At 34.3% G+C, this 23,736-nt stretch overlaps 2 protein-coding genes across 3 annotated transcripts; one reads left to right on the top strand and one right to left on the bottom strand.

The window, feature by feature from the left end:
* The first annotated feature begins 2,685 nt into the window (after positions 1–2,685).
* LOC112519619 (phosphatidylinositol/phosphatidylcholine transfer protein SFH2-like) lies at positions 2,686–5,707 on the top strand. Of its 2 annotated transcripts, XM_025127830.1 has the most exons (11): positions 2,686–3,023; positions 3,106–3,134; positions 3,780–3,863; positions 3,957–4,010; positions 4,110–4,187; positions 4,265–4,318; positions 4,422–4,481; positions 4,572–4,667; positions 5,024–5,125; positions 5,224–5,304; positions 5,383–5,707. In XM_025127830.1, exons 1-11 carry the CDS (start codon positions 2,969–2,971, stop codon positions 5,704–5,706), a joined length of 1,017 nt encoding a protein of 338 aa, XP_024983598.1. In that variant the 5' UTR covers positions 2,686–2,968; the 3' UTR covers position 5,707. The 2 variants fall into 2 exon arrangements, with proteins under 2 accessions (XP_024983598.1, XP_024983599.1); XM_025127831.1 differs by lacking the exon at positions 3,106–3,134.
* Positions 5,708–6,256: 549 nt separating this feature from the next.
* On the bottom strand, positions 6,257–21,045 carry LOC112518982 (sister chromatid cohesion protein PDS5 homolog A). Its single transcript, XM_025126831.1, has 33 exons — positions 20,829–21,045; positions 19,059–19,262; positions 18,785–18,966; positions 17,080–17,206; positions 16,711–16,929; positions 16,301–16,517; positions 16,058–16,203; positions 15,758–15,903; positions 15,284–15,433; positions 15,122–15,170; positions 14,845–15,036; positions 14,436–14,618; positions 13,731–13,885; positions 13,524–13,650; positions 13,296–13,445; positions 13,158–13,217; positions 12,796–12,932; positions 12,591–12,708; positions 12,297–12,437; positions 11,631–11,830; positions 11,251–11,401; positions 10,865–11,083; positions 10,450–10,530; positions 9,744–10,304; positions 9,572–9,661; positions 9,075–9,154; positions 8,095–8,146; positions 7,877–7,963; positions 7,760–7,797; positions 7,469–7,534; positions 7,197–7,393; positions 6,769–7,085; positions 6,257–6,669 (listed from the first exon to the last, which is right to left on the bottom strand). Exons 1-33 carry the CDS (start codon positions 20,919–20,921, stop codon positions 6,625–6,627), a joined length of 4,980 nt encoding a protein of 1,659 aa, XP_024982599.1. The 5' UTR covers positions 20,922–21,045; the 3' UTR covers positions 6,257–6,624.
* Positions 21,046–23,736: the final 2,691 nt, after the last annotated feature.

The raw sequence follows: 23,736 nt of genomic DNA, 5'->3' as shown, positions 1-23,736 counted from the left end.
GACAGCCTACGTGGACAATGAGGTGGCATGGAAACCTAGTATAATGAGTAAATTTAAATCAAAAGGTTACCCAATGCTATAATGTGTAAATTTTTCAAAGTACAATGTCCTAATAAAAAATAATTTGAAAGTACATTGCTGTAATAAGAAAAACTGAAAGTACAATGCTATAATAAAGAAATTTATGAAAGTAGATTGTTATTTTATGCATTTTGCCCTATGCACAATTTACTTGTAATGTTGAATTTTAAGTAATGTGAATCAATAAACTGTACTTTATACATAAAAAATAATTTTTAAAATTTTTTATCAAATGTTTTATAATATAACTAGTTGTGTACCCGCGCAATGCGGCGGGAGCCATGAATTTTAACGATTTTGAAGTTTCACTGGTTTTATAAGACAAGATTTAACGATGATATAGATTACACTTGATCTTTACATATTAATACAATTTGAATAAATAARAGYTATGGTTCTAATTACAGACTATCGATGAAAAAAATTGTATGACAGTTTAAAATCCAATAAACTACAAATTTGACAGATCATAAGCTATGAAAAGACCAAAAAAGATGGGTTTTAGAATGAAATTTCAACTGCTTATCCTCTTTCTTGTCCAGAAGCTCAGATTAAGGTTGAATTAATATATGTATATATATTTCAAAAAAACCCAAGAACATATTATACAGTGCAATTTAGACATCCTAATCCCAAAATGTATAGCATATATATAAATAAATAACTATAAAAGTATAAATCGTAAACATTAAAAATATTTTTTCACAGTATATATAATAATATAATTAAGTCAAAAACTATTCAATATTTGACTCATTTTGAAGGTATTAACGAGACGATTATAATAGTGTAACTTGTTAAAATAAAAATATATTTTTTAAACATGTTTTATTTGATATACGATTATGTATGTTAATTTGATAAATGTTTAAAATGAAACATTTAAAAGTAAAAGACGTAAAGTAATTAATTAACTAATTATAGGGATATAAAATGTAAATTTAAAATTATAATTTTTAAAAAAATCCATTGAATGTGAGAGGTAAATGTATGTGAGGGTGTGAGTCTATGTGAGGAGAGGAAAGGGTGAAAAAGTGAAAAAGGTATCTTGGTCATTTAGAATTTTAAGACTTTAAGACTTTTGATGAATTTGCTTAATAAGATAGTATAGATATAGATATAGATATAGATGTGATAATTAATTATGTAATTGTTTTTAGTAAGTTCCTTCTATTTACCAAGCAATACATTCTTTGGCTCTTTTACTTCTAGAGTTTTAGATATAATATTGGATCTAATAATTTTGATTATTTAGTGTTTTTTTAATGATGTGTTCTGAAATATTTTTTGAGTATTTAATAGAATTTAGACTTTTTTTAATTTTTTCATTAGGACTTGTATAATTTCTAATATTAATGTTTTTTATGATGATAGATTAATAAAAGGGTTCTTACTGATATATATATTTTTGTAATTACCAGTAATGATTGATTGATTCTATATATATGACCCCTTTAACTATAAAATTTGAATTAGATATTTTAAACGTCAACAATTTATTCAAAAACAAAGAGGAGCCATCGGTCGATTTTATTATCAAAACAAACGTCAGAATATAGTAAGAAAACAATTTAATAATTAAAATAACTTTTAGTTTTTCGCACATGATCTCCAAAATATCATGACGAGTCCAATCCTCCCCAATTAGAAGTGAGTCATGACATGTATTTTTGATCCTCATCCCAAATAAATTTCTCACTCATATCGATATCAAAATACTTTGAGCAACAACTAGTTACATCAAATTACCTATAAAGCAGACATACATATGCACATACATGCAAAGTTGCATTGAAAATAATTTTAATATTCCAATATGACACATATAATACTATCGTGACATGTGCGGTCAATTTTCATGTTATAAAAAAGGAAACACATGTGCACAGAATAGTAAAACATCGTATAACATACATCTCGGTTTTAAATTCCAATGAATGCATAGATTATTATTACATTTATTTACTATAATTACATTTTTAATGGAGTTGATCTTAGTCTCTATTAATTTTGAAATTATAACAAAATCTAGACATTTATTAAACATGTAATGACAATATTTGAAAGCATGCAAAATTAATCAGAACATTTAAGTATTCTGGTATAAAACATAACTGAATACATACGGCATGACAAACAAAGATAATATAAATTTTTATGACTGAAATATATATTGATAATAAAATATCACAAATATATAAATTTTTATATTAATAGTTGATTTGAAAATTTTACTAAAAGATTATATTTTTTTTATGATTAAATATAACAAAATTTAGATTAATATTTTATGGCTGTTAAATACTAGTAAAACGTTGAAAAATTAGTTAGTAAAGTATTTGAACTAAATACCCCAATAAAAGAATCCACTTCATAATTTGCAACTACACCAAAAAGAAAAAGAAGGGTGAGTGGATGGTGACGATTACGATTATGCTTATGTTTATGTTCATGTTCATGTTTATGTTTGTTTGAAATTAAAATTGAAATTGAAATGAAAGACGACCTCACCAACCTACCAATCCCAATACCATCACCATGAATTTGGACCTCTAATTTATCTTTTCTGGTACAAAATACAAAGAAAATCATGGGTGTCTGAATGTCGTCGCCAAGCTTTAATCAAATGGGTCAATTTAAAACGTGACTTGTCTACAGAGGAGCTCATTTCCCAGAAAGTTCGTCATAACCTTTAGCAGAAGAGAGAGAAAGAAAGAAAGAAAGAAAGAAAGAAAGAGATGACCCACCCCAACCCACAAAAAAACCTTATGGACTTCACATTAACGATAACAAAGCTTCAATCTTTCAACTAACCTTGTGATCTTTCTCTTCTGATTTTTGCCCCCTTCTTTTTCCTTTTAAAGTTGCAATCACTAAAGCTGAGCTCATGGGTCTTGCTTCCCAAGAAGCAATCAACCAGTTCAAGGCGTTAATGGACCAAGGTTTGTTTATTAATCTCTAATTTCTCCTCTATCTTTTTCTTTCCTGGATCATTTACTAACTTTTTGGAGAAATTCTGGGCAGTTGACGAGCCTCTAAAAAAGACATTCAAGGTTTTGCAAGCTTTCTCCTTTACTACCCTTTTAGATCTACATCTATTGTTAAATTCTAGTCTCGGTTTCTTACTACTGATCTTGTTTTCAGTTTTAACCTTTTTTCTTTCATCTTTTGAGATATTCCTCTCTAGATTTGAAAATGCTACTTCTGTTCTCAGAGGAATTACTCAAACTTCAAGATCTCTGATGTTTCTAGGCATATCTAGATTTTCTCAAAAGTAGATAGATTTTGTGTAACATATCTGCTCAACTTTGAATTTGGAAGCTTTTATTATTTGTCACAGAATAACAGATCCTACAGCTTCTTTGTATAAATCTTTATCTCTCGTTTGCTGGCATGCTACAGTGTTAGAAAGGGTTTACAGCAGACTTTTGTTTCCATGTTTATCATTAGATAAGATTGAGAAGAAATGATGGTGCCACAGTTGTATTGGTGTGTTTGTATAGTAGGTTGGAGGATACATTCAATGATAGACATAACTAGTGCAAATTGTCTTATGTAAAATCCTCGACTGCTGTTGGGTTGTGTTAAAAACTCTACTTTTTCCTCATCTAAATCTACCTTCATTCCGTTGGGTGGCGTATTCTTTTTTGAGTAGTTTGAGTAAATAGTTGACCAAACATTGCCTTCTATCTCTTCAGAATGTTCATCAAGGATATATAGTTGAAACTTTGGAACGATTTCTTAAAGCAAGAGAGGGAAATGTTGCCAAAGCTCACAAGATGGTTCAATCCATGACCCTTATACTTAAATGACATGATAGTACTAAATCTATCTGTTTTTCCTCAACTTACTAGTGGTTTCATGTAAAACTACAGTTGGTAGATAGTTTACAGTGGAGGCTGCAAAACGGGATAGATGACATATTAGCTGTAAGTTTGATCTGCAAACACTATACTATGTGATACTATACCAGAGTGATGCTGCATTCGAGTATAATGGTATAGTGACTAGCAAGTTTTCTTACGCAGAAACCCATAATTCCTGCTAATTTCTATAGAGGAGTGCGTGATTCGCAGCTGATAGGAGTGTCTGGTTACACAAGAGAGGTTACATTGCGTTCATCCTTCTCTCATACTTATCTTTTTCATTATTCTTACTCGTATCTATTGTCTATCTCTGGCAGGGCCTTCCTGTTTTCGCTATTGGTGCAGGCCTCAGCACATTTGACAAGGCATCTGTAAGACTTCATTAGAAATCTAACAAGAATCTGTTAAATATTTTGGTAGATGAAATGGCTGGTGTTTAACGATTTCTATATTTTATCTTATTATTGATTGCAGATCCATTACTATGTGCAATCGCACATTCAAATTAATGAGTATCGGGATCGTGTGATTTTGGTAAGAAGAATATGAAATGATTTAGGTTTTATGTACCAATTTAGTTTACCTCTTAAGATGGTATTTTAATACTTGTTGAATTCATTGCAGCCAGCTGCAACAAAAAAGAATGGAAGATATATCGGCAAGTGTGTGAAGGTTTTGGATATGAGCGGCCTAAAGCTTTCTGCATTGAACCAGATAAAGGTACGTCCTCCGCCTTCTGAGATTTAATAGTTTATGTATATCTTTACCATCTTATAAAGCATTTAGGTAAAAATATTAAATTTCAAAAGTACATCTATGAAAATAAAACTTTTAGAAGTTTCTGGTGATGATCCCTCGACGATTGCTTAAGCAACAATTGTTCGTGGCCTAATTTGTGCCTTTCAAACCGAAGTTATAGTCCATTCCATTGTAGAAGACCAAAATTCCCCTACACCGTTTAAAACCAAAGTTGACATCCATTACGCAAAATGGTAGGGGGTACGATCCGATGTGCATTTAGAAGAAAAGATGAATTGAAATGCATTAATGAGCATTGATCTTTTTGGGCCCTGCAGCTGCTGACAACAATCTCTACCATTGATGATCTCAACTACCCTGAGAAGACCATCACTTATTATATAGTAAATGTTCCATATGTATTCTCGGCTTGTTGGAAGGTCAGCTTCATGTGTTACCAGTAGACATCTAGCGAGTAATTTGGTTTGAATCTTTAAGTAGATTATGAAGATTTGGTACATATATGCCATGTATGCAGGTTGTGAAACCACTCCTGCAGGAACGAACAAAATTAAAAGTTCAAGTGTTGCAAGGTGGTGGTCGTGACGAACTGTTGAAGGTAAACCTAATTGAGCATAATGATCACAAGTCTGTAGAAAGTAAAGTAGTAACGGATAATGTCTGTTTGGTGGTGTAGATAATGGACTATCCTTCCCTCCCTCATTTCTGCCGAAGAGAAGGTTCAGGGTCAGGATCAGGATCAGGGTCTTCTCGCCATTCAGATGGTGGGTGCTACTCACTGGACCATCCTTTTCATCAAGAACTTTATAGCTACATGAAGCAGCAATCGGGGTGTCGTGAACCCATAGAACCAGCAAAGCAAGGATCGGTGCATGTGGATGTGGCCTTGGGAAAGCCTGAAGAGGCAGAGTTATGCAAAACATTGGAATCTGAGTTGAAGAAGCTCAGAAATCAAAAGAGTCTGTCTGGATCTTTAAAAAATATGAAGATCAGTGATTAATGGGTATTTACATATAATATATATATATATATATATATATATATATATATATTATGAAGATGGGTTACTACTAGTATGTATGTGGGTGTGGTTAACAAATTATGTGGATGTAGTTGAATGGGAAGAAGGAAATTAAGCTATATGCATCATTTATCATGACATGATGAGATGTGATCCTTTGGAATAGTCAATGTTAATTAGGTAGGTATTGAATGAATAGAGATGCTTTAGCATTGGACATATTAAATATGTCATCATCATCCTATTGTTTTGGTTGAATTCCCTCCTTTTTCATTTTATTGCAAGATCTTAAATTCCAAATGCTGGACTTCCCTGTCAACTATACACAGGATCATCAAACATAGGCAGTTAAAATTTGGAAAATGGTGCAAAATGATATGCAGCCATTCTTTTAGTAGCTGATAAATAGCAAAGGAATTGTAACAGGTGATATCAAGAAATCATTTTCCTTACCTCTGTTTCATTTCTTTGTGGCAATCATTTGCAGCCTACCCTTTACATAACCCACTTTCAGGAACATTTTCATTACTAAATTGCTCACGCTCTTTGCTAAATGAGGCAATGGTTGGAATTCCCTTAATAAAAAATATTCACGACCAGCGTAGAGTACACATCAAGATTCAAGAGCAAGTGTACCTATCTATCTATGTATCGCTTTGATGAATACTAATAGTAGTAATACTATCTATCATTAGTAGTGTATACATTAAGAAGCTAAACTACATACACAAAACGAAAGAATAGAGCCACCACATGTCAACTATATCTGTACATTCATCAAAACAAGAACCATACATCACTGCACATTAACATAGATTATGTGCTACACACCATATTTCCCATTTATTGGTTGGTGGTCATCTTCATTCTTGCCTATGCCATCAGTCTATCAAAAACCTATTTGCTTTCATCTGCTTTCCTAACTTGAGTCTTCCATACACCCTGCATGGACGATAACAACATTATTTTCTTAATATGGAGCAAGAGAAATGGAACTAGGGGAAAACTGGATTATGAAAAGACAGAGAGATAGATGGGTACAAGAGGCATGTCATCAGAGAACTCGGCCTCATCAGAATCTTCTGAACTTTTCCTATCATGATCCGTTGCCTGGCTCGATCTATTTGCTTCCTCAGTTGAGTTTTCCCTTGTCGCACTTGGCGACTCTTTCACTTCTTCTTCATCATCAGATCCTGATCTCTCAACATTCTCAGTTTCTTTCTGCCCAGAATCAGGTTCAATTTCCTTGGAGGAGTCACTATCACTGAAGCTATGTTTCGCATGTTTATTTTGCTTCTCCTCATCTGACTCCTGCTCACCTGCTGAATTTCCTCCCTCTCTATCGCTTGCCTCTTCTTCTACATAAGTAAACAAAGACACAGCAACTCAAAACAATCCCAGGAGTCGAGAAGCAAGCTCAAATAACAATTATCATCCTCAAACGAAAAGGAAGTTTGTGAGACCTTCACCTGTATCTAAATTATCAACTTTGGAGAATGTGGCATGCTCATGCTCAGGTTCACTCTCAGGCTCAGGTTCCGTCATATCAGGATCCTCTTTTCTTTCTGCTTCCAAATATTCAAGGGTTCTTTGGAAAACCCCCTTTCGTCTTTGCTTCAAATTTTTTCTTGGGGTTCTTTTGCCTCTTACCATGGACGACGGAGGTCTGTAATCCCATTAAGACTTGATGAAAAACAATAATTTCCAAGAAAACTAACTGAATTTTCAATCTCTTACTCACATGTCAGTAAATTCCTCGTATTTTTCCTTGGCATTATCCAAAGATTTAGTATTCTTCTTGGAGGACCTGTAAAACAGTCGAGATACAGTTAAATCCTTGCCAGCTGCCTACCAGACCAACATGAAGTCACTTGCTAAAGAGGAGTACGGTAGCCCAAAGATGCTTAGCATAAAAGATGAATTTTATATATACTCAAAACAAAAAGAACACCATCTTGCAACAACTGGATAAAATTACAGAAAATCCAAGGCTTTCACAAGTTAAGTTTATAGATTAGCTGGAAGTACTCACCCTCCTTTAGGGCGTGGACTCTTTGATAATCTATTCCTCTGTAACGGTGAGTTAAACAACATCAGAAATCAATCCACTGAAATTCAAGCATAATGCTGAGAAAATAACACATCACACCTTTGTAGGCTTGGAAGTCTCGCCGACAAGCTCCCACCGCTCCTTGTCCAAACGTAGCACTTCAACATCCCCATCATTGTATAGCACCTTTAACATAACACGAGTTGGTGGAAATGAGAAGAAATAGATGTTTCAACTCACAGCTTTAAATCAACTATTACATTATAGATATGTCAGAAACAATTGGTAGATGAAACAAACATGATTAGGCAGCTTACCACATGTCTTCTCTTTTGATGGTCATAAGACTTCACCAACCCTTCATAAAACCTGCAAATCAGCAATTTACACATCAAGAATATTTCCCACCATTAAACAGTATTTGTTTACGTTGTTAGAACCATCAACAGTTTATACATTTTTTAACAAGACAAAGTATACATGATACATCAGATCATACTAATACAATTTATGAATACTATTATTCGGTACTTTGCAACTGAGACAACGGAAGAACATTGTAGAGCAAAAGAAGGACAAGTAAATGACCATGACAGGAAGAAATGCCAATCACAGGATAAGGGTAAAATGATAACGCTCATGCTTATATGAAAAGGGGATTACAAGGGTAGTAACAAAATGTATAAATTCCAATTAAAAATACAGGATAACTATAAAAAATTGCAAAGAAAAACTCTTTGCAAATTGTAGCAGAATGGCTAGTAAATGGCCATGACAAAACGAATGCCAATCACCCCTATGTATTGCTAGCAAACATATTGAAAATAACCACATATAGAGTTCAAGTGATCTCATGCATGGATAAGATTGCTATGACAATGGCCATGGAAAATCTAGAGGATGTATGGGAACAGTCACATACCCAACAAATCAAGAAGTCCAATCCTACTCAACTACAAAACTTGGTTCAGCAGGAAGTAGTATCTGACACTTCCATATATTGCAGAAAGTGAATACTTGAGAACTACTCCCTCCATCCCAAATAAATGTCCACAATGAAAAAGGCACACAGTTCCAGAAATTGGTAATTGTTACACTTTCTAATCAACTACATGACAATTTTACCCTTATTTAAGAGAGGGGGTAATGGATTCCTTCATCTGATAAAGTGTAACTGCAGAATAGACATTTATTTTTGAAAGTAGACACTTATTTGGGACAAACTAAAATGCAAATGTCAACACTTGTTTTGGGATGGATGCAGTATCTTTCTTACTATATATAGAAGAGAACTCACTCTTTATCCATAGGCCACCAAACTTTTATCCGTCTGCCAATCAAGTCTGTGGTGTGACTTTCCCCTTCCTTTGATGTACACTAGAGAGAAGAAAAATTCATGTCAGAATGGCAATTCATGATGTTACTAGCCATTTCTGAATCTGAATAATAGTGAGAAGCACCAAGTCGTGGAGAAAAAAAGAACTAAACTCTATGTTGCTCAGGGGAGGAAGAGAACTACATAGAAGCTATTAAACAAGGTTAACCACGAAGCAAAAGTAAATTATTTACAACGACTAGCGACTTGATAACATTGAGAATCTTGAGGATCATTAACAATGTAACGGGATTATACATCCAAAGCTCCATCCCACAGTTCATATCAATAGCACCTCATATGGCAGATTGTTGAAACAGTCAAAGTGATACAGAAGACCAGGTATATCATCACTTGTAACGTATTTGGTCCCTGTAATAGCAATATACACAAAATAGAAATAGTCAAGTCACACAAACCTTGGCTAGTCCTGCAATACTTCTTCGTTTCCGCTTCTTGACAGATCCGGACTTCTGATTACCATCAGTATCCATGTATTTTTTAGGCTTCTACAAGAGACAATAAGAGGCACAGTGTCCAATGAAATTAGCAAGTGAAAAAAGGGCGCATTCATAAGTAAAAAAGAGCTACCTCCAAGTTACTGCCGTCGGTATTCCCATGTTCTTCTGTTTGTATATGACCTCTATCAGCACTTCCCCCCTCCAAGTCAGCAGGTACAGGTTCAATATGCTCTCCCAAAAAAAGTTTATTTTCTGAGTCACTGTGAGGTTCATCATTCATTTTGATGTTATCAAAAGCTGACAACCCCTTTGAGCCATTCCTTGGGAAAGAAGATCTCTTATGGCTTTTAGCAGAGGATGACCTCTGACGTTTGGGTACAGAGACATTTGTTGGTTCCTTAGGTAACCTTTTCCTCTTACGCTTTTCATCAACTTTAGCTTTTTCATGACCATTGATAGAATCGAACTTGGTCAGCACACCTGAATTATCCAAATCCATTTCTCTCACCAATCCCAAGATATCAACATTACTATCATTTTCTGCAGCAGCTGGCGTAGATTCATTTTTCACTGCCTTTCTTTCCTTTGCTCCTTTAGCTTTTAGCCGTTTCAACATTTTTCCTAGAGGCACCTCATTTCCATCTGTTTCACTGTCCTTCAGCATATCATCCTCTATAATTTTTGATGGAACCTGATAGATGATAGCACAAGAGAATAAATGCACAAATGTCACCAACTTGTTAGCACATAAAAAGCACTTGATTCTTATGTTGTATATTTTTAGATTAGTATTATATGAACCTGTAGAATGATGAAAATGAGCAGTAATAACATACGTTGTCATTAGCATCCATGTTAAGCGACTCAAAGTGAGCAAAAGCACTAGCATCAGCCAACCATGTCCGGCCTTCAGTGACCTGTTATGTTGCAATCATACCCAGTAAAAGTAACATGTTAGAGAACTTTGGATGCATCTAGAGATTGGTATGCTTGAATAATCAATTCCATCATAGAAGATCGGATATCAGTAGTATGGAGACTCAAGGAACTTACATCAGTAATACCCTCTTCATTCTCCTTTTCTTCTTTCTCCTCTTCCGCTTTCTCCTTTTCTGCTTTATTTTCTTCTTTCTCCTCTACTCTCTCCTCTTCTGCTTTCTTTTCTTCTTTCTCTACTTTCTCCTCTTCTGCTTTCTTTTCTTCTTTCTCTACTTTCTCCTCTTCTGCTTTCCTTTCTTCTTCCTCCTCTACTTTCTCCTCTTCTGCTTTCCTTTCTTCTTTCTCCTCTACTTTCTCCTCTTCTTCTTTCTTTTCTACTTTCTCCTCTTCTTTCTTCTCTTCTTTCTTCTTGTGTGGTTTGTACAACACTTCAGGTAGAGGGACATGTACAACCGCTTCTTTAAGATCTTCTTGCTTTTGCAACAAGCGCTTGGTGATTGAGAAGCACAGGTCGCAGATTGCATATGAGTTCTGAACATGTAATAAAAGGTTAATGATCTATGACACAACAGATTTTTTTCGTTGTGTATTTTAATCACTTCCGTTATGATTTCTCTTCATGAAATTATATAATTTACAATAGAGCTAATGCATCACAACCACAAACTACACACATTAGGGGTAGGAAAGGACTGTACCTTTGACATGTTTGTATCTACAGCATCTTCAGAGCTCCTGATACTTTGAATAATAGAAACTACTGAAATAACCTCTTCCTTCTTTAGACTATTACCGGGCTTGCCATCTTCTTCTCCAAGTGCCAACATAGAAAGAAATAAATACAATTTCCTGGAAATTTAGAAAATATTGTATTATTCAAAGAATCAGACTCAATAAGTATCCGTCCATTTCAGTCTAAAATGTACATATACAAGTAATTATGTGAAATAGAAAAATTAAGTAGCTACTACAATAGATTAGAATAGTCCTACCCGTAAATGGCAAGAGGTCCCAGATACGTTGCACCAGTTGAAAAGAAAAAAGTAATAAACAGCATAATAAACCAGATTTAGTATACCTGTATATGGATTCATATGCTTTGACATCCTTGCATTCATCAATATTTGGACATGACGGATGATGGGCAAGTGCATGAATCAAATAGGGAAGAATGTACTCAGGATGAACCACCAAGGAGTTTCCATCACTTTGGACCGACAGCTGCCTTGCCTTCCCTTGCTGACACATCTGAATGATGTCACTCAGATTATGATGGTCCTGCCAAATTGAAGTTTCAATTATAATATCATTCTCGTATCTTGAAAATATTAGGAAAGGAAGTTGACACTGTAATTTTTAAAGTCACTTTGCAGTTTTTAAGCAGATTTTCGCATTGCTAGTCTAGTAAGAATGCTCTATAAAAGAGCCAAAGGTTTTTCCTATATCAGGCTGAGTCATCATCAAGCAAACAATTATTTATATAACTACGTCGAGTAAATCTATGGCTACTTCAAACTTTTTCCCTTTTTTGAGAAGAAAAAATTATATACCAACAAGAGAGAATGTATGCTACATCACATGCTTTTACTATGTATAAGCTTTGTGGCGAGTTTGCCCATTACTTATAAGAAGATGATGTTGAACCAAAAAAAGACCCAGCAAAAAGTTAAAAGATCCTCGACTGGAAAAACTGTTGTATATGCTACCAACATAATGAAATTTGCAAGAGATCCATTAGGGTAACCTCAGATTTCTCTTCCTGAACTGATTGTTGAGATCCTAAACCTAACAAGAAAGCACAAGCATATTTCGGGTCCAAACTCCGGTCCTTGATGTACTGATGAACTTTGTTAAGGAACAGTTTCTTAACTTCAGGGAATCCAACCTACATGCATCGTAAGAAGAGAAAACTAGGAAGTTATTACGCAAGCTGTGTACAAAAAAACAAAAAAAAAACAACCATATCATCATATAACATAGAAACAGATAAATATCAAACTATACATATTTGTCAATAGCCCTGAAACGAGAAGTTTACCTCTGAAGTTCTCAAGGTGAGGTAGAATACATCAACAGGGATATTCTTATCCCAGTGCTTTGACAGACGAAGAATAGCCTTTGCTGAAGCCAGCTTTAAATGAGCCTTGTCAACAGAACTGAGAGAGGAGATAAAAGGAAAGCACTTCCGGTTTTAAAAGCTCATAAATACAAACTGACGATAAAAAACCCTGTGACTGAAGTACCTTGAAATAATATCTTTTGAGATTTCTCCAAAAGAAAGTATGTGCTGGAGATCTTTTATCAGTTTATCAATCCCAAGACGAAGATGTGCATCTTTGATAGGCAAATAGCTGTTTATCAGGGTTTTAATGCCAAATATCTACAGAACAAATTTGATGGCAATAAGCATGAAAAATTTACAAGTTATTAAAATTGCAACTTCCCATTAACGGTATATTACATAGTTTGACGTAGTTCATATATTATATATGTAAACACACACACACACTTACATATATGCACACACAGACACGCACATACATTGACATATACATATAATTACACGTATACATATACATATTAACATTACTCCCAGTAAACTAACCTTCAATGAACAAAGTTCGCTTCTATCATTCCAAGATTCTTTTGTTTTTTCACTTGTGTTCTGAGACATTGTGAAGCAAATATTACATTTATCATATTGGATAAAGAGTATAAGATAGCAAATGGATTAAACTCGTACCTCACTGCACCCTAAGATATCTTTTCTTATGAAGCCTTCAATTTTACTCTCTTGAGTTTCAAAAACTGGCATGGCAGTTTGTGCTATGCAACCCAGAGACTGTAGCACAGAAGGCAAATGTGTCTTTTTCTCTAGCATATCCACAAGTCTCTGTACATTTTCCAGCAAACATTAAACAAGTATCATATGAGGCATGCTTAAACTCAGGTATGCATGGTATATCAGAACCTTGTATAAAACAGAGAGTGACTTGAGCCCATCATCCTTCGTTATAGCTGCCAAGGCATGTACAGCATACTTGGCCTGCCTCCTACTACCTTCTACGCATATTCTCTCCAGTATGAGATCTAATGTACTGCAAAGCAATAAATATGAAGATCAAAGAGCCAAACACAAAGAAGAATGCCTTAGGTGTCATCACAGTAGATAACCAACCTAGATGATTCTCCCAATTGTTCACGAATTGTTCCACCAGCTTTTGCTAGAACATGCAAAACACCTTCCTTGATTACTTCATTATCATCTTCAAGAAGATAGACCAACTCTTTTTCAGTCCCACAGAGCAATAAGGGACTGAAGGAGGCAAGGATCTGGAAATATATCATATTTATGTGGAGATTATAAGAACCACTAGGAAAAGAAAGAACCGTATAACATTTACAGTGGAAAAACATTAGTATGGCTTTAAGTATATAATCTACAAGTTCCAGATAACAGCATGTCCACATAGTCTGATTGCATGGTACATTGAAATAAAAGAGGCATCTCATGAAGGCTGTGAGTCAGTGGGAATGTATAATGCTTCACTGTATTTACGGAGTATTCATATTGATCAACCATTCATTTCTATCAGGCCCACTAGAAGCTACGAGGACTAGGTAATAAACTATAAACCAGCAAAAGAAAACTAGTGCGATAGAAAAAACCCCAAAATCACAAAAGACCCATATACTAATGCTATTGATTTTAATGGAAATTGCCATGTTTACAGACATGCACGGCCCTCGAACTGGAGGATGCACATATGTGTGGAAAGTGTTGCAAAAAGAAACTTGGAAGCATAAGAACCAAGCATCGAGTATATCGCTTTCTGCACAATCATATACGATAAAAAAAACCAACAGAGTAATAAAAATGTACCACAAGTATATTCATGCACGACTGAGTCAGTAGTCTGTTTCTGGAAGATTTTTGTAGGTCTGCCTCCAGAAGAATATCTTTAACATGATCCTTGTTAAAGAGTATGTATGAGCATTTCATAGAGAGAGTGCTCAGAAATCCATAAAGTGGATGCTTCTGACCAACTATCTTAAGCAATTCATCCTGTAAAAGGAAAGAAAAATGTTACAAGTATATAAAATGCACGAGTCAATGATCCGACCATTGTTTGAATTTGAACTGCATCGTAATTTTAGGTGCTAGAATTGTAACCTGGACCGATGAATTGTTACAACTGTGTCCAAGTTCAAGTGATGCAACGCCGTTAAAGAAATATTGTGAAATCAGAAAAGAAAAGAAAACAAAGAATCAGTTTCGGCTACTTCCTTACCCGAGATCTCCAAGTTTGAAGAGAACTAGTATTGGGGTCAAGTAGCAATGTCAAGATCTTCCAAACATTAGCATCCTTTAGATGATGGAGAAGCTGAAAATCTGCCTCAGCTTTTGTGGGATCTGTGAAACAGTGAGACATAAAGCGAAAGCATAGCGCGACTTTCTTCTGCAGCTCTGAAGGATCAGTGTCCTGCAATTTAAAGCAAAGAGATATCTTTTAATCGCAAACACGTATTTTTGTTCTGCCTGTGGTTAGTAATTGATAGAAAGCAAACCTTATACATCTGCTTAAGAGAAAGATACTTTTGCAACTCTAACTGTAACCTGCAGTTCAAGTAGAATTTTTGAACTCATGTAAAGTGTATTATTCAAGCACAATAGCAAGAACCAGAAAAAATCATTAGGCGAACAAGCACAGTAAGGCAACCATAACAAACCTTTGCTTCTGCTCCAGTATTTTCTCTAACGCTTTTACTTCGACTTTATCAAATTTCGAGAATAGTCTGACCCAGTTTCTAACCTTATCTCGGACAGAAAATTCAGCTGGGAAGAGGGACGTGCATAAAATGTGTTCAACTGTGTCTGATCTGCAACTCGAAAAATGTTCTCAATAGCGTGAATAAGAAAGTGAATTTAAATTTGAGAATGTTAAGAGTTGAAAGGTTGTGTATAAGACAGTGGTCACAACATATTAACAATCTAAAACTAGATAATGGATGGACAGTCATTTTTAGTCTCTTCGTTTATCTGATAGTTGTTCCCAATTCATATGTTTATAAAATATTCACCCCTTAATTTGAAATATAGACAGGGGGTATGTTGCCTCAATGATACAGATATGGGATCACAGTTGTAAGATCAAAGAATAAGCTACTTCAATTTGTCCAACAACGAGAAAGACATAGACATACCTAAAATCTTTGTCATAAAAGCATCTTAAAAGTCGTCCAGGAATCCAGTCATAGTCATCATTCAGAGGCAAACTAGCCATGTGCTTCAAGCAGCAAGTCCGGTATATATCAGATAGCCTCTCCATGGTATACTTTTTCACTGGGAGCTGTATTATAATAAGACTATTCAGATGCATGCCTAATAGTTGATAACAGAAAGTTTGATAGAAGTATATGCTCATAAGAACATGTACTCATTTGTATACAGATATATGCTAACTGAGAAAAAAAGACGGGGAGAGAAAGGAGCTGGATTTATACAGATCTGTCACGAAGTCGCTCAGCTACAAGCTTTATGGTCTCGGCTGAAATAGAAGATAACTCATGACATGCTATGTCCGAAACTACTGCAACCACTTTTTGGCGTATGCTCTCATCATAATCCAACAGCCGGTCACATAGGGCAGCTAACATGTACACCCAAATCAATGTAAAAAAATATTAACTAACACTTTCTAACTGAACAATGAAATGTAAAATGATTTCAGATAAATCAAGAATTACCGATCAATTGAGGAGCTTCTGATCTGGAAGGATTGGACAACATACAAAGCTTGACATGCTCAAGGACCAACATCCGAACCTCAACAACTCTGTCAGTCAACCTCTTCAAAAACTCAAAAAAGATTGGCTGAAATGTCTCAGGGATGCTAGATCCTGGGATAGAGAAAAGGTCTCCCACCAGTTTGACCGCCTTTAAGCGAAGGTCTATTTTATCTGTCTGTAAATATCATCACTTTACTCACTATAGCTTTAAAGAATTTAAACAGATCAATCATCCTCTGAAAAACTAGTACAACGTAATCAAGAACTTTGTTACCATATCGAATCCCCTTCAATATTAAATTATGTAGAGATTCTTAGGTGCCAAAAACTCCAATTAAATAAAGAGCGACAAGAAAATAAGTGATTACCAGGAGCTCCCCGATTAGGTAGGGTACGATTCCTGCTAAGGCCTGAGGAGCACAGCGGTATACATCATAGATGACTTCATGGTAATCAATCTGAGAAATCAAAGGACTGCTCTCTCCTGACATTGATTGTACAATGAACTGCTTTATACAAGGTTCAAGTTTTCCGGCACATTGCCCTATAACATTCATAGCAAGCCTCCTTGCAGCCGTTGTTATCCCCTATGGAATCACATTTGCAAATTTAAGCCTCAGCGACAATGATATACGTGTAACTTGTTTAAAGGGACGTGAAGATAAGCATGAAATCATATAGCACCAGAACAGAAATATATTATTAGTAAATAACCATTAACAAATAGAAGAACTTACTTTCTTATCTCGGCCTAAAACCGACAGAATAATGAGCAAAAGGTCCTCGTTAATGTCCTCACTCTCTTCCAAAAGAACCACCATGATTGTCTTCATTGATGTGATAACAGTCTCTGAATGTTCATCACTGCATGTATTTTAAACGCAGACAAGTTATGAAGTCAGGCCAACAAGGGTTAGGGAAGATATACCAGTCGCATGTTAGGTGTTACACACAACAATTAGGTAAAAAAGCATTTTGAACATACCTCCATATGATAGGGTCAATATTTATATCTGCTTGCTCCTTAATTAACTACATTTATTTAACATTTTATGATAATTAAATGTCGGTATTCCCATGTCATTAACACACATACTTTGAATATGTTGTACATCTTTTCCCATATTTATGTACACAAAGCAAAGCAGGTTATAACACCATTATATGAACTCTCCCTTAAACTTGATGTAGACAGCCCAGCACAAAGGACTGGATTTTAGAAGTAATTTGGTTGTTCTAACCTCATTTAACAATCAACATCACTTGTTAGAATTCCACATAAGCTCGACACAGTCCCTTTCTCCTCTATATATGTTGGAACTTCCCTCCTCTTCTCAATGGTTCTTTTAGCGAGTAATTTGATGGGGTCCCACGTATCTTCAAATAGTATATGAGTCAAGGTCTTCCTCTAAAAGAGACTCTGACACCCTAGAGCACCATTGTTGGAGGGGGCATAGTGGAGTCTCACATCAGCTAGACATGGTCCCTTTCCCCATTATATATGTTGGAACCTCCCTTCTCTCTTTAAGGGATCTTTTTTAAAGTAATCTAATGGGGTTTCATATCTCTTCACATCACCAGTGATAAAGGGTCTTTCCCCCAAAGTTACCATGTGAGACTCTTCAACCTTTAGGCTGTGAGTTAGTCTCTTTTGACACATGAGTGTGTGAATTTATTGTTGCTCTCTTTTTGTCGTTGAGCTTAAAATATTTTTATACTTAATTAGTCATTATAAAGCCTCCTCACTACTATTGATTAAGCCTCTTAATTTAAACTATTGACATGACTTCCAACTAGGACAATGAGACTATCTTATTATAGCATTCATGATACTGAATGCACCACTCAGAAGGACCAAATTAAGTGCTAACTAGAGCCATAAAGATGTCATTATAACTATGGTGGATTCATTCACTCCAAAACTCATCGAACCCTTCCCCTTTGTGTGACCCTAAATAAACCTTATCAAGTTCTTCGATTTAAGTCTACAAATATTTTTCTACGAGTTTCCTTCTCCACTAGGTAGCCTTCATAATGCGCCTACTATAAATGTACTCAAAACTAATTTTCATATTAAACTTCTAAACCATGGTCTAATCTCAACCAATGCATATTAATATTTGTTAAGGACTCATTGGTTTGTGGTTCATATCTCAAAATAACTAGCTCCAGAATCAAAACACAGGAAAAAGACTGGAAAGCAACTTAAAGCTACTTGTTTGAATATTCATTCTATTATATATGGTACCAAAGCAAATGCTAATATAACTGGGCATAAACTGTATACTCTAATCACAAATGTGATTTAATGAAAACTTTTACGAATTTTGAGCTAAATAAATTGTATCGCACCGATACCATAATAAAGAAGGTTTGGTAATTATAATGAGATTACAACCCCATTTAATTATCAAAAGTCGACATCAAGTAACAAATATGAACCTGGCAACAGCGAAAAATGTTCTGAACATTTCATTGACTAAATCATCACATTCAAGATCCAACATCACAATGCACGATCTATATTTAGCTACTGTGTCCAAGATAGTAACTCTCCTCCCAAAAGATGGGCCTTTGGTATCTCGTAGCCCACTGAAGGTGCTTACAATCAAATGAAAGATGTCCTGAAGCATGTGAAAGAGCAATTAGGATCCAAAACATAAGAAGATGATGATCATGCAACTAAGAAGATGTTCCAATGGTAAAAAAAGTATACCTTTAGAACATCATCATCATATGGCGCTTCAGGAGCAGTTACTCTGGTTATCTCACATGTACAGGTTGCAACAAGAAGCTTAACTTCTTTATCATGATGTTTTAGCAACTCTGGCTTCACAATGGCATTTATAAACGGCTGCATAGATTCCAACACTGACTTTGATGGTGATTGCTCCAACTCAGAGAGAGATGCAGCTGCTTGCTGCAATAAAGCAAAGTATATGCATTATGTTTCTGAAATCTCTCAAGAATCATCAATAGTTTATCTGGTGGCATATATCCCTCCCTACTCCCTACAACTCATGAATTAAAATCCTCACAATAATAAGGTCTACTCGACATGAATTAGGCGCTTATGAAACTTTTTACAGGAACCTTCCATAAAATTCCAACTTATAGTAAGATTATCAACTAATCAGAAAGCTTTATTATTATAGCATGGTGTTTGATTTGGCAAATATATCATATTATTGTATAGTCTTTCATATATATGATGCAACCCCAATTCTTATCTTTTTTAATAGAAATACCTAGTCACTTCAACTTACAATGAAGAGTTTGTTATCATATCAGACAAGGAACACTCAGATATTCTATGGGTAAGACCATAAAGCAAGAGTATAGTCACAAGAAAGCACCGGAGGCAAAGAAAGGTGACTTTTCATTGAAGCACTGAGCATAGTTACAGGTAATCTCCATAATATTTTAACTACTTGCAATGGAAGAAAACTTTTCTCTTTCAGTGTAGCACTGGGTACAAGCTCTTCACCAAAGCACTCCTACTTCACTGATAGAATGACAAAATTCCTACTTCAGTGGCACCATGGAAATAATCCTATTTCACTGAAAAACAGGGGTAAAAGTACCAGCGCATAAGGAAACCAGGGAGTCCTAGTTTAGTAGAGCACTTGAGTAAAGTTCTACTTTATGGATATTCTCAGTACCGGTCAATGCAATTTTAGCCTTTCCCGGGTTACTATCATTGACAATATGTAGCTTTATATAAGCAAAGGCACCAATTTCACATGAAATAATCTGAATTCTTCAGGGATCTTACATTTCTATAAATTAGGAGTTCAACCACCAAGTATTGGACATTGACATGCAAAATCACAGACCAGAAGAGACTATCTAGTTGGTGATATTTGAAAATAAGAATGATAAAAGCTGCCACCCACTACTTATCTTCCTCGTCCTTCAAAGCCAACCCTAATTCCAACCAATATCTTGAACGAAATATACAAACTTTTTCTCAACTAAAATTGGCAGTAATTAACTAAAAATAGAGCAAAACCACAAAGAAATCGCTTTTTTTGTAGAAATTGAAATCGTTATCGTTAAGGCGTCTTTAAACAGTCTTTACAAGTAAATGAAAACTCGAAAGTGGAATGGGGAATAGTCTAATTGTTGGCTGGAATGAATGATAAAGTTGAATATATTCCCCACTCCTTGAAACTGAGCCCTAATTTTGAACAAAATTTACACAAGATTTCCAGCAGACCCATGAATATCCCCAAAAGAGATTATTTATTCCTCAACCAAGGAACTGCAGAATTAAAAACCTTCCCTCCCCCAAAACAATGAAATCAAATTTTAAAATAAGTTTCTTCAAATTTAGAAACTTTTAAGACAAGAAGAAGAAAAAATCTTGTCTACCGAAATTCTCATCAATATACGAGAAGAAGTAGAAAACCCAGAAGAAAGCGGTGTTGTAAGAACCCAGAAAGCAAAATCTTCAATGGATGGAAGTGTAATGAGAAGCAAGTACCTTCAAGAGCTTGATGAGAGCATCTTTATTAGCGGGTGGGTTCTCAAGTTTGGATCCAACTTCTTTCAGCTGGTTTTGAATCTTGTCAGCCATTGTTTGTTGTTGAGAGTTATGTTGTTGTGTTGTGACTTTGGTTTTCAAATCGCCATAGAAAGCTTGAGAGAAGAAAGAGGGGGGGCTTTTTTCGAACAAGGAAGCGAAAGCAACGCACTTCTCAACTTAATTGTGTGTGTGTGTGTGTGTGTGTGTGTGTGTGTGTGTGTGTGTGTGTGTTTCTATGGAACTTGTAAATCCAACTTCTCTACTTCTTCCCCTTTGGGTTTTCATAAAAGTACAAAACATGTTAATATATTTCTATTTTACTTTGTGTTTCACTTCAAAATAATTGTACATATTTTTATTTTTAAGTAAATATTACTTTTTTATTTTCCCCGCAGATTATTATTAAAAGTAAAATTGTCATTTTGTCAATTAAAATTAACATTTGTGTCATTTTTATTGTAGACATGGATTTTATACTTAACTATAAGATTCAGAAAGAAAAAATTCACTCTGTTTTTAAAGGTAAAAGATGATTAAAATTGCAACATGTTTAAACCTATGTCATTTTTATCGTGGACATTTATTTTTGGATGAAAGAAATAACACAATTTAAGAGTGAAATCGTTATTGGTCTTTGGTCCTATGTTTTGCCTCCTTTTTCTATTTTGTCTCTAGGGATATATTTACTCGTAGAACAGGACAAAAAAATAGTCTCATATTTGGTAGGTCATGAGGAAAAAATGAGATTAGACAAAAATGATTTATCAAAGTTCGTCCTCAAATTAAATCAGAAATCGAGTTCTTAATGTTATTCTCCATAAGTCGAGTTCTTAACCTTAATCTCCATAAATCGAGTTCTTATCGATTTAAGTTATCAGTTTCGATTTCTAATTTCTGATTTGAGTTCATTGATTTATGTTTTCAATTAGGTTTTCAGTTTCGTCTATTTCGTCTTCCATGGTTGTCGATTCAATTGATATTCCAGTCTTAATCGATTTGCATGGTTACTTCCAACCGAATTCGATTTCAATGGCTACTCGAAACTGATTTACTATGCAGATGGTTTTCGAGTTCCATGGTTGTTGATTCAATGGCTACTGTATGCTTTCTAGTCGAAATTCGAAATCAATGGCTATTGAACCACCTCTGGTTGTGCTTATGGTTGTTTTTCTCCGCCTCCGTTTGCATTTGCATATCACCCTCTTTTTTATATTTTATAAAGAAAAAAGTAAATAAAGAACATCACAATCACAATCACAATCACAATCGGCTTCAACAACAAATAATTGAATTACCTTTGGATCTTTGAATGAAGTTTTCATGGGCCTCAAGTTTGTCTTTACTCTGCTATTCATTTCTATAAATAATTGCAACAACTTAACGTTAATGAACTTTGCAAAATCATAGAAACACAGGAAATCAAACATGACCAATTTTGACTATTGGTTGTTACTACTTGTTTTGTTGATTCTCACAACTTACATGCTATAAAAATAACATTAAACTACGTTTAGAATCCAATAAGTAGTCATTATATAGTGTTTCATAACCCAAAATCATCAATCCAATTAACAGTGTTAATCTAGAATCCGTTAAATGTATTATGTGTCTCTATCTGAGATTGAGAGGCAATTTGAACTTTCTACTCTTCTTTATTTTCTTGTTTTTTAAATTATATATAAATAGAGTCATGTGTATACATATTTTTTTTTCTTTTTCTTTTTCTTTAATTAAGAATGAATTCCCAGCAACCTTGCCCCCTTGTTTCTTAGGAGGAACTTGAACGACGAACGCTAACTCAAAGATCTTGTCTTATTCACTACCGCCCTAAAATAAATTCGATATGAAGCAATAATTTATGTAATTTTCTTTTGATTCACTTTTGGTTTTAGGGTTTTTTTCGTTTGTATTTAGATTTAGACATACATTATTGTGCAAGAATTGTTTTAAATTTGAATATTTTGTATGAATGTTTTAATTTGAATCAGATTTAGGGTTTAGGTTTGAATCTAATTTTAGTTGTTTTAATATGGTAGGGTGGGGGTGGTCATAGTCAGCGGTGAATGTTTTTTAGGAAGAAGAGGAGGAGTAAAATGTATTTATGTCCTGTTTGGTTTGCAGAATTAGATAGAATTTTGGTGGGATTTGGAATTCAATTCCTATGTTTAATTTGGTCGATTGTTTGGATTTGAAATCTCGGGATTGCATTGAAATCCTACAAAGATGATATTTAGAAATCTCATGGGGATAGTTGGCATTTTGAGGGATTTCGTAGATTTTGTTTATAATAATATTTTAAAATATTGTTTAAACCGCTTGTTTTGTAATAATTAATTAATAAAAATATAATTTAATAATTTTTTTTATAGTTTGTTTCTATAAATTGAATTTAATTTCATTCCAAACTCCACAACATCAAAGATTCCAAATCATCCCATGAAATTCAAATCCCTCAAAAATATTACATGAAACCAAACAAACCCTTAAGGTTTGTTTTTTCTATTTTTTGTTTTATACCCTTACATTTTAGACTTTTGTAGTTAATTATTTAATTTATGGTACATCTTCTTGTTTTTTTATTTTTCTTTTTACACCCTTATCACATTAACATACATAATCGTATATTAGCTAAAATACATTAAAATTTACGTTTTATTTTAACAAATTACATCATTATAATCGTCTCGTTAATCTCTTCGAAATGAACTCAATAATGAATATTATTTGATTTAATTATATTATTATAGTTGTATTTTAAATACCTTTCAAATGAACACAATATCGAATATTTTTGGATTTAATTATATTATTATCTATCATATATAGTACGGAAAAATTATTTTTAATACTTACACTATATACTCTT

Source organism: Cynara cardunculus (assembly GCF_001531365.2).
Source record: "Cynara cardunculus var. scolymus isolate 2C chromosome LG 10, CcrdV1, whole genome shotgun sequence".
Lineage (NCBI taxonomy): Eukaryota > Viridiplantae > Streptophyta > Magnoliopsida > Asterales > Asteraceae > Cynara > Cynara cardunculus.
This window is presented reverse-complemented; position numbering and strand designations above follow the sequence as displayed.

Excerpts from the sequence above, each read along its gene's own strand:
- LOC112519619 (XM_025127830.1), top strand. The coding sequence starts at position 2,969 with ATGGGTCTTGCTTCCCAAGAAGCAATCAACCAGTTCAAGGCGTTAATG. Across the intron at positions 4,482-4,571 it reads ATCGGGATCGTGTGATTTTG|CCAGCTGCAACAAAAAAGAA; the intron begins GTAAGAAGAATA and ends AATTCATTGCAG. Across the intron at positions 4,668-5,023 it reads CTGCATTGAACCAGATAAAG|CTGCTGACAACAATCTCTAC; the intron begins GTACGTCCTCCG and ends TGGGCCCTGCAG.
- LOC112518982 (XM_025126831.1), bottom strand. The coding sequence starts at position 20,921 with ATGGCTGACAAGATTCAAAACCAGCTGAAAGAAGTTGGATCCAAACTT. Across the intron at positions 13,886-14,435 it reads CGTGCATGAATATACTTGTG|ATCCTTGCCTCCTTCAGTCC; the intron begins GTACATTTTTAT and ends ATATATTTCCAG. Across the intron at positions 11,084-11,250 it reads TAGATACAAACATGTCAAAG|AACTCATATGCAATCTGCGA; the intron begins GTACAGTCCTTT and ends TTACATGTTCAG.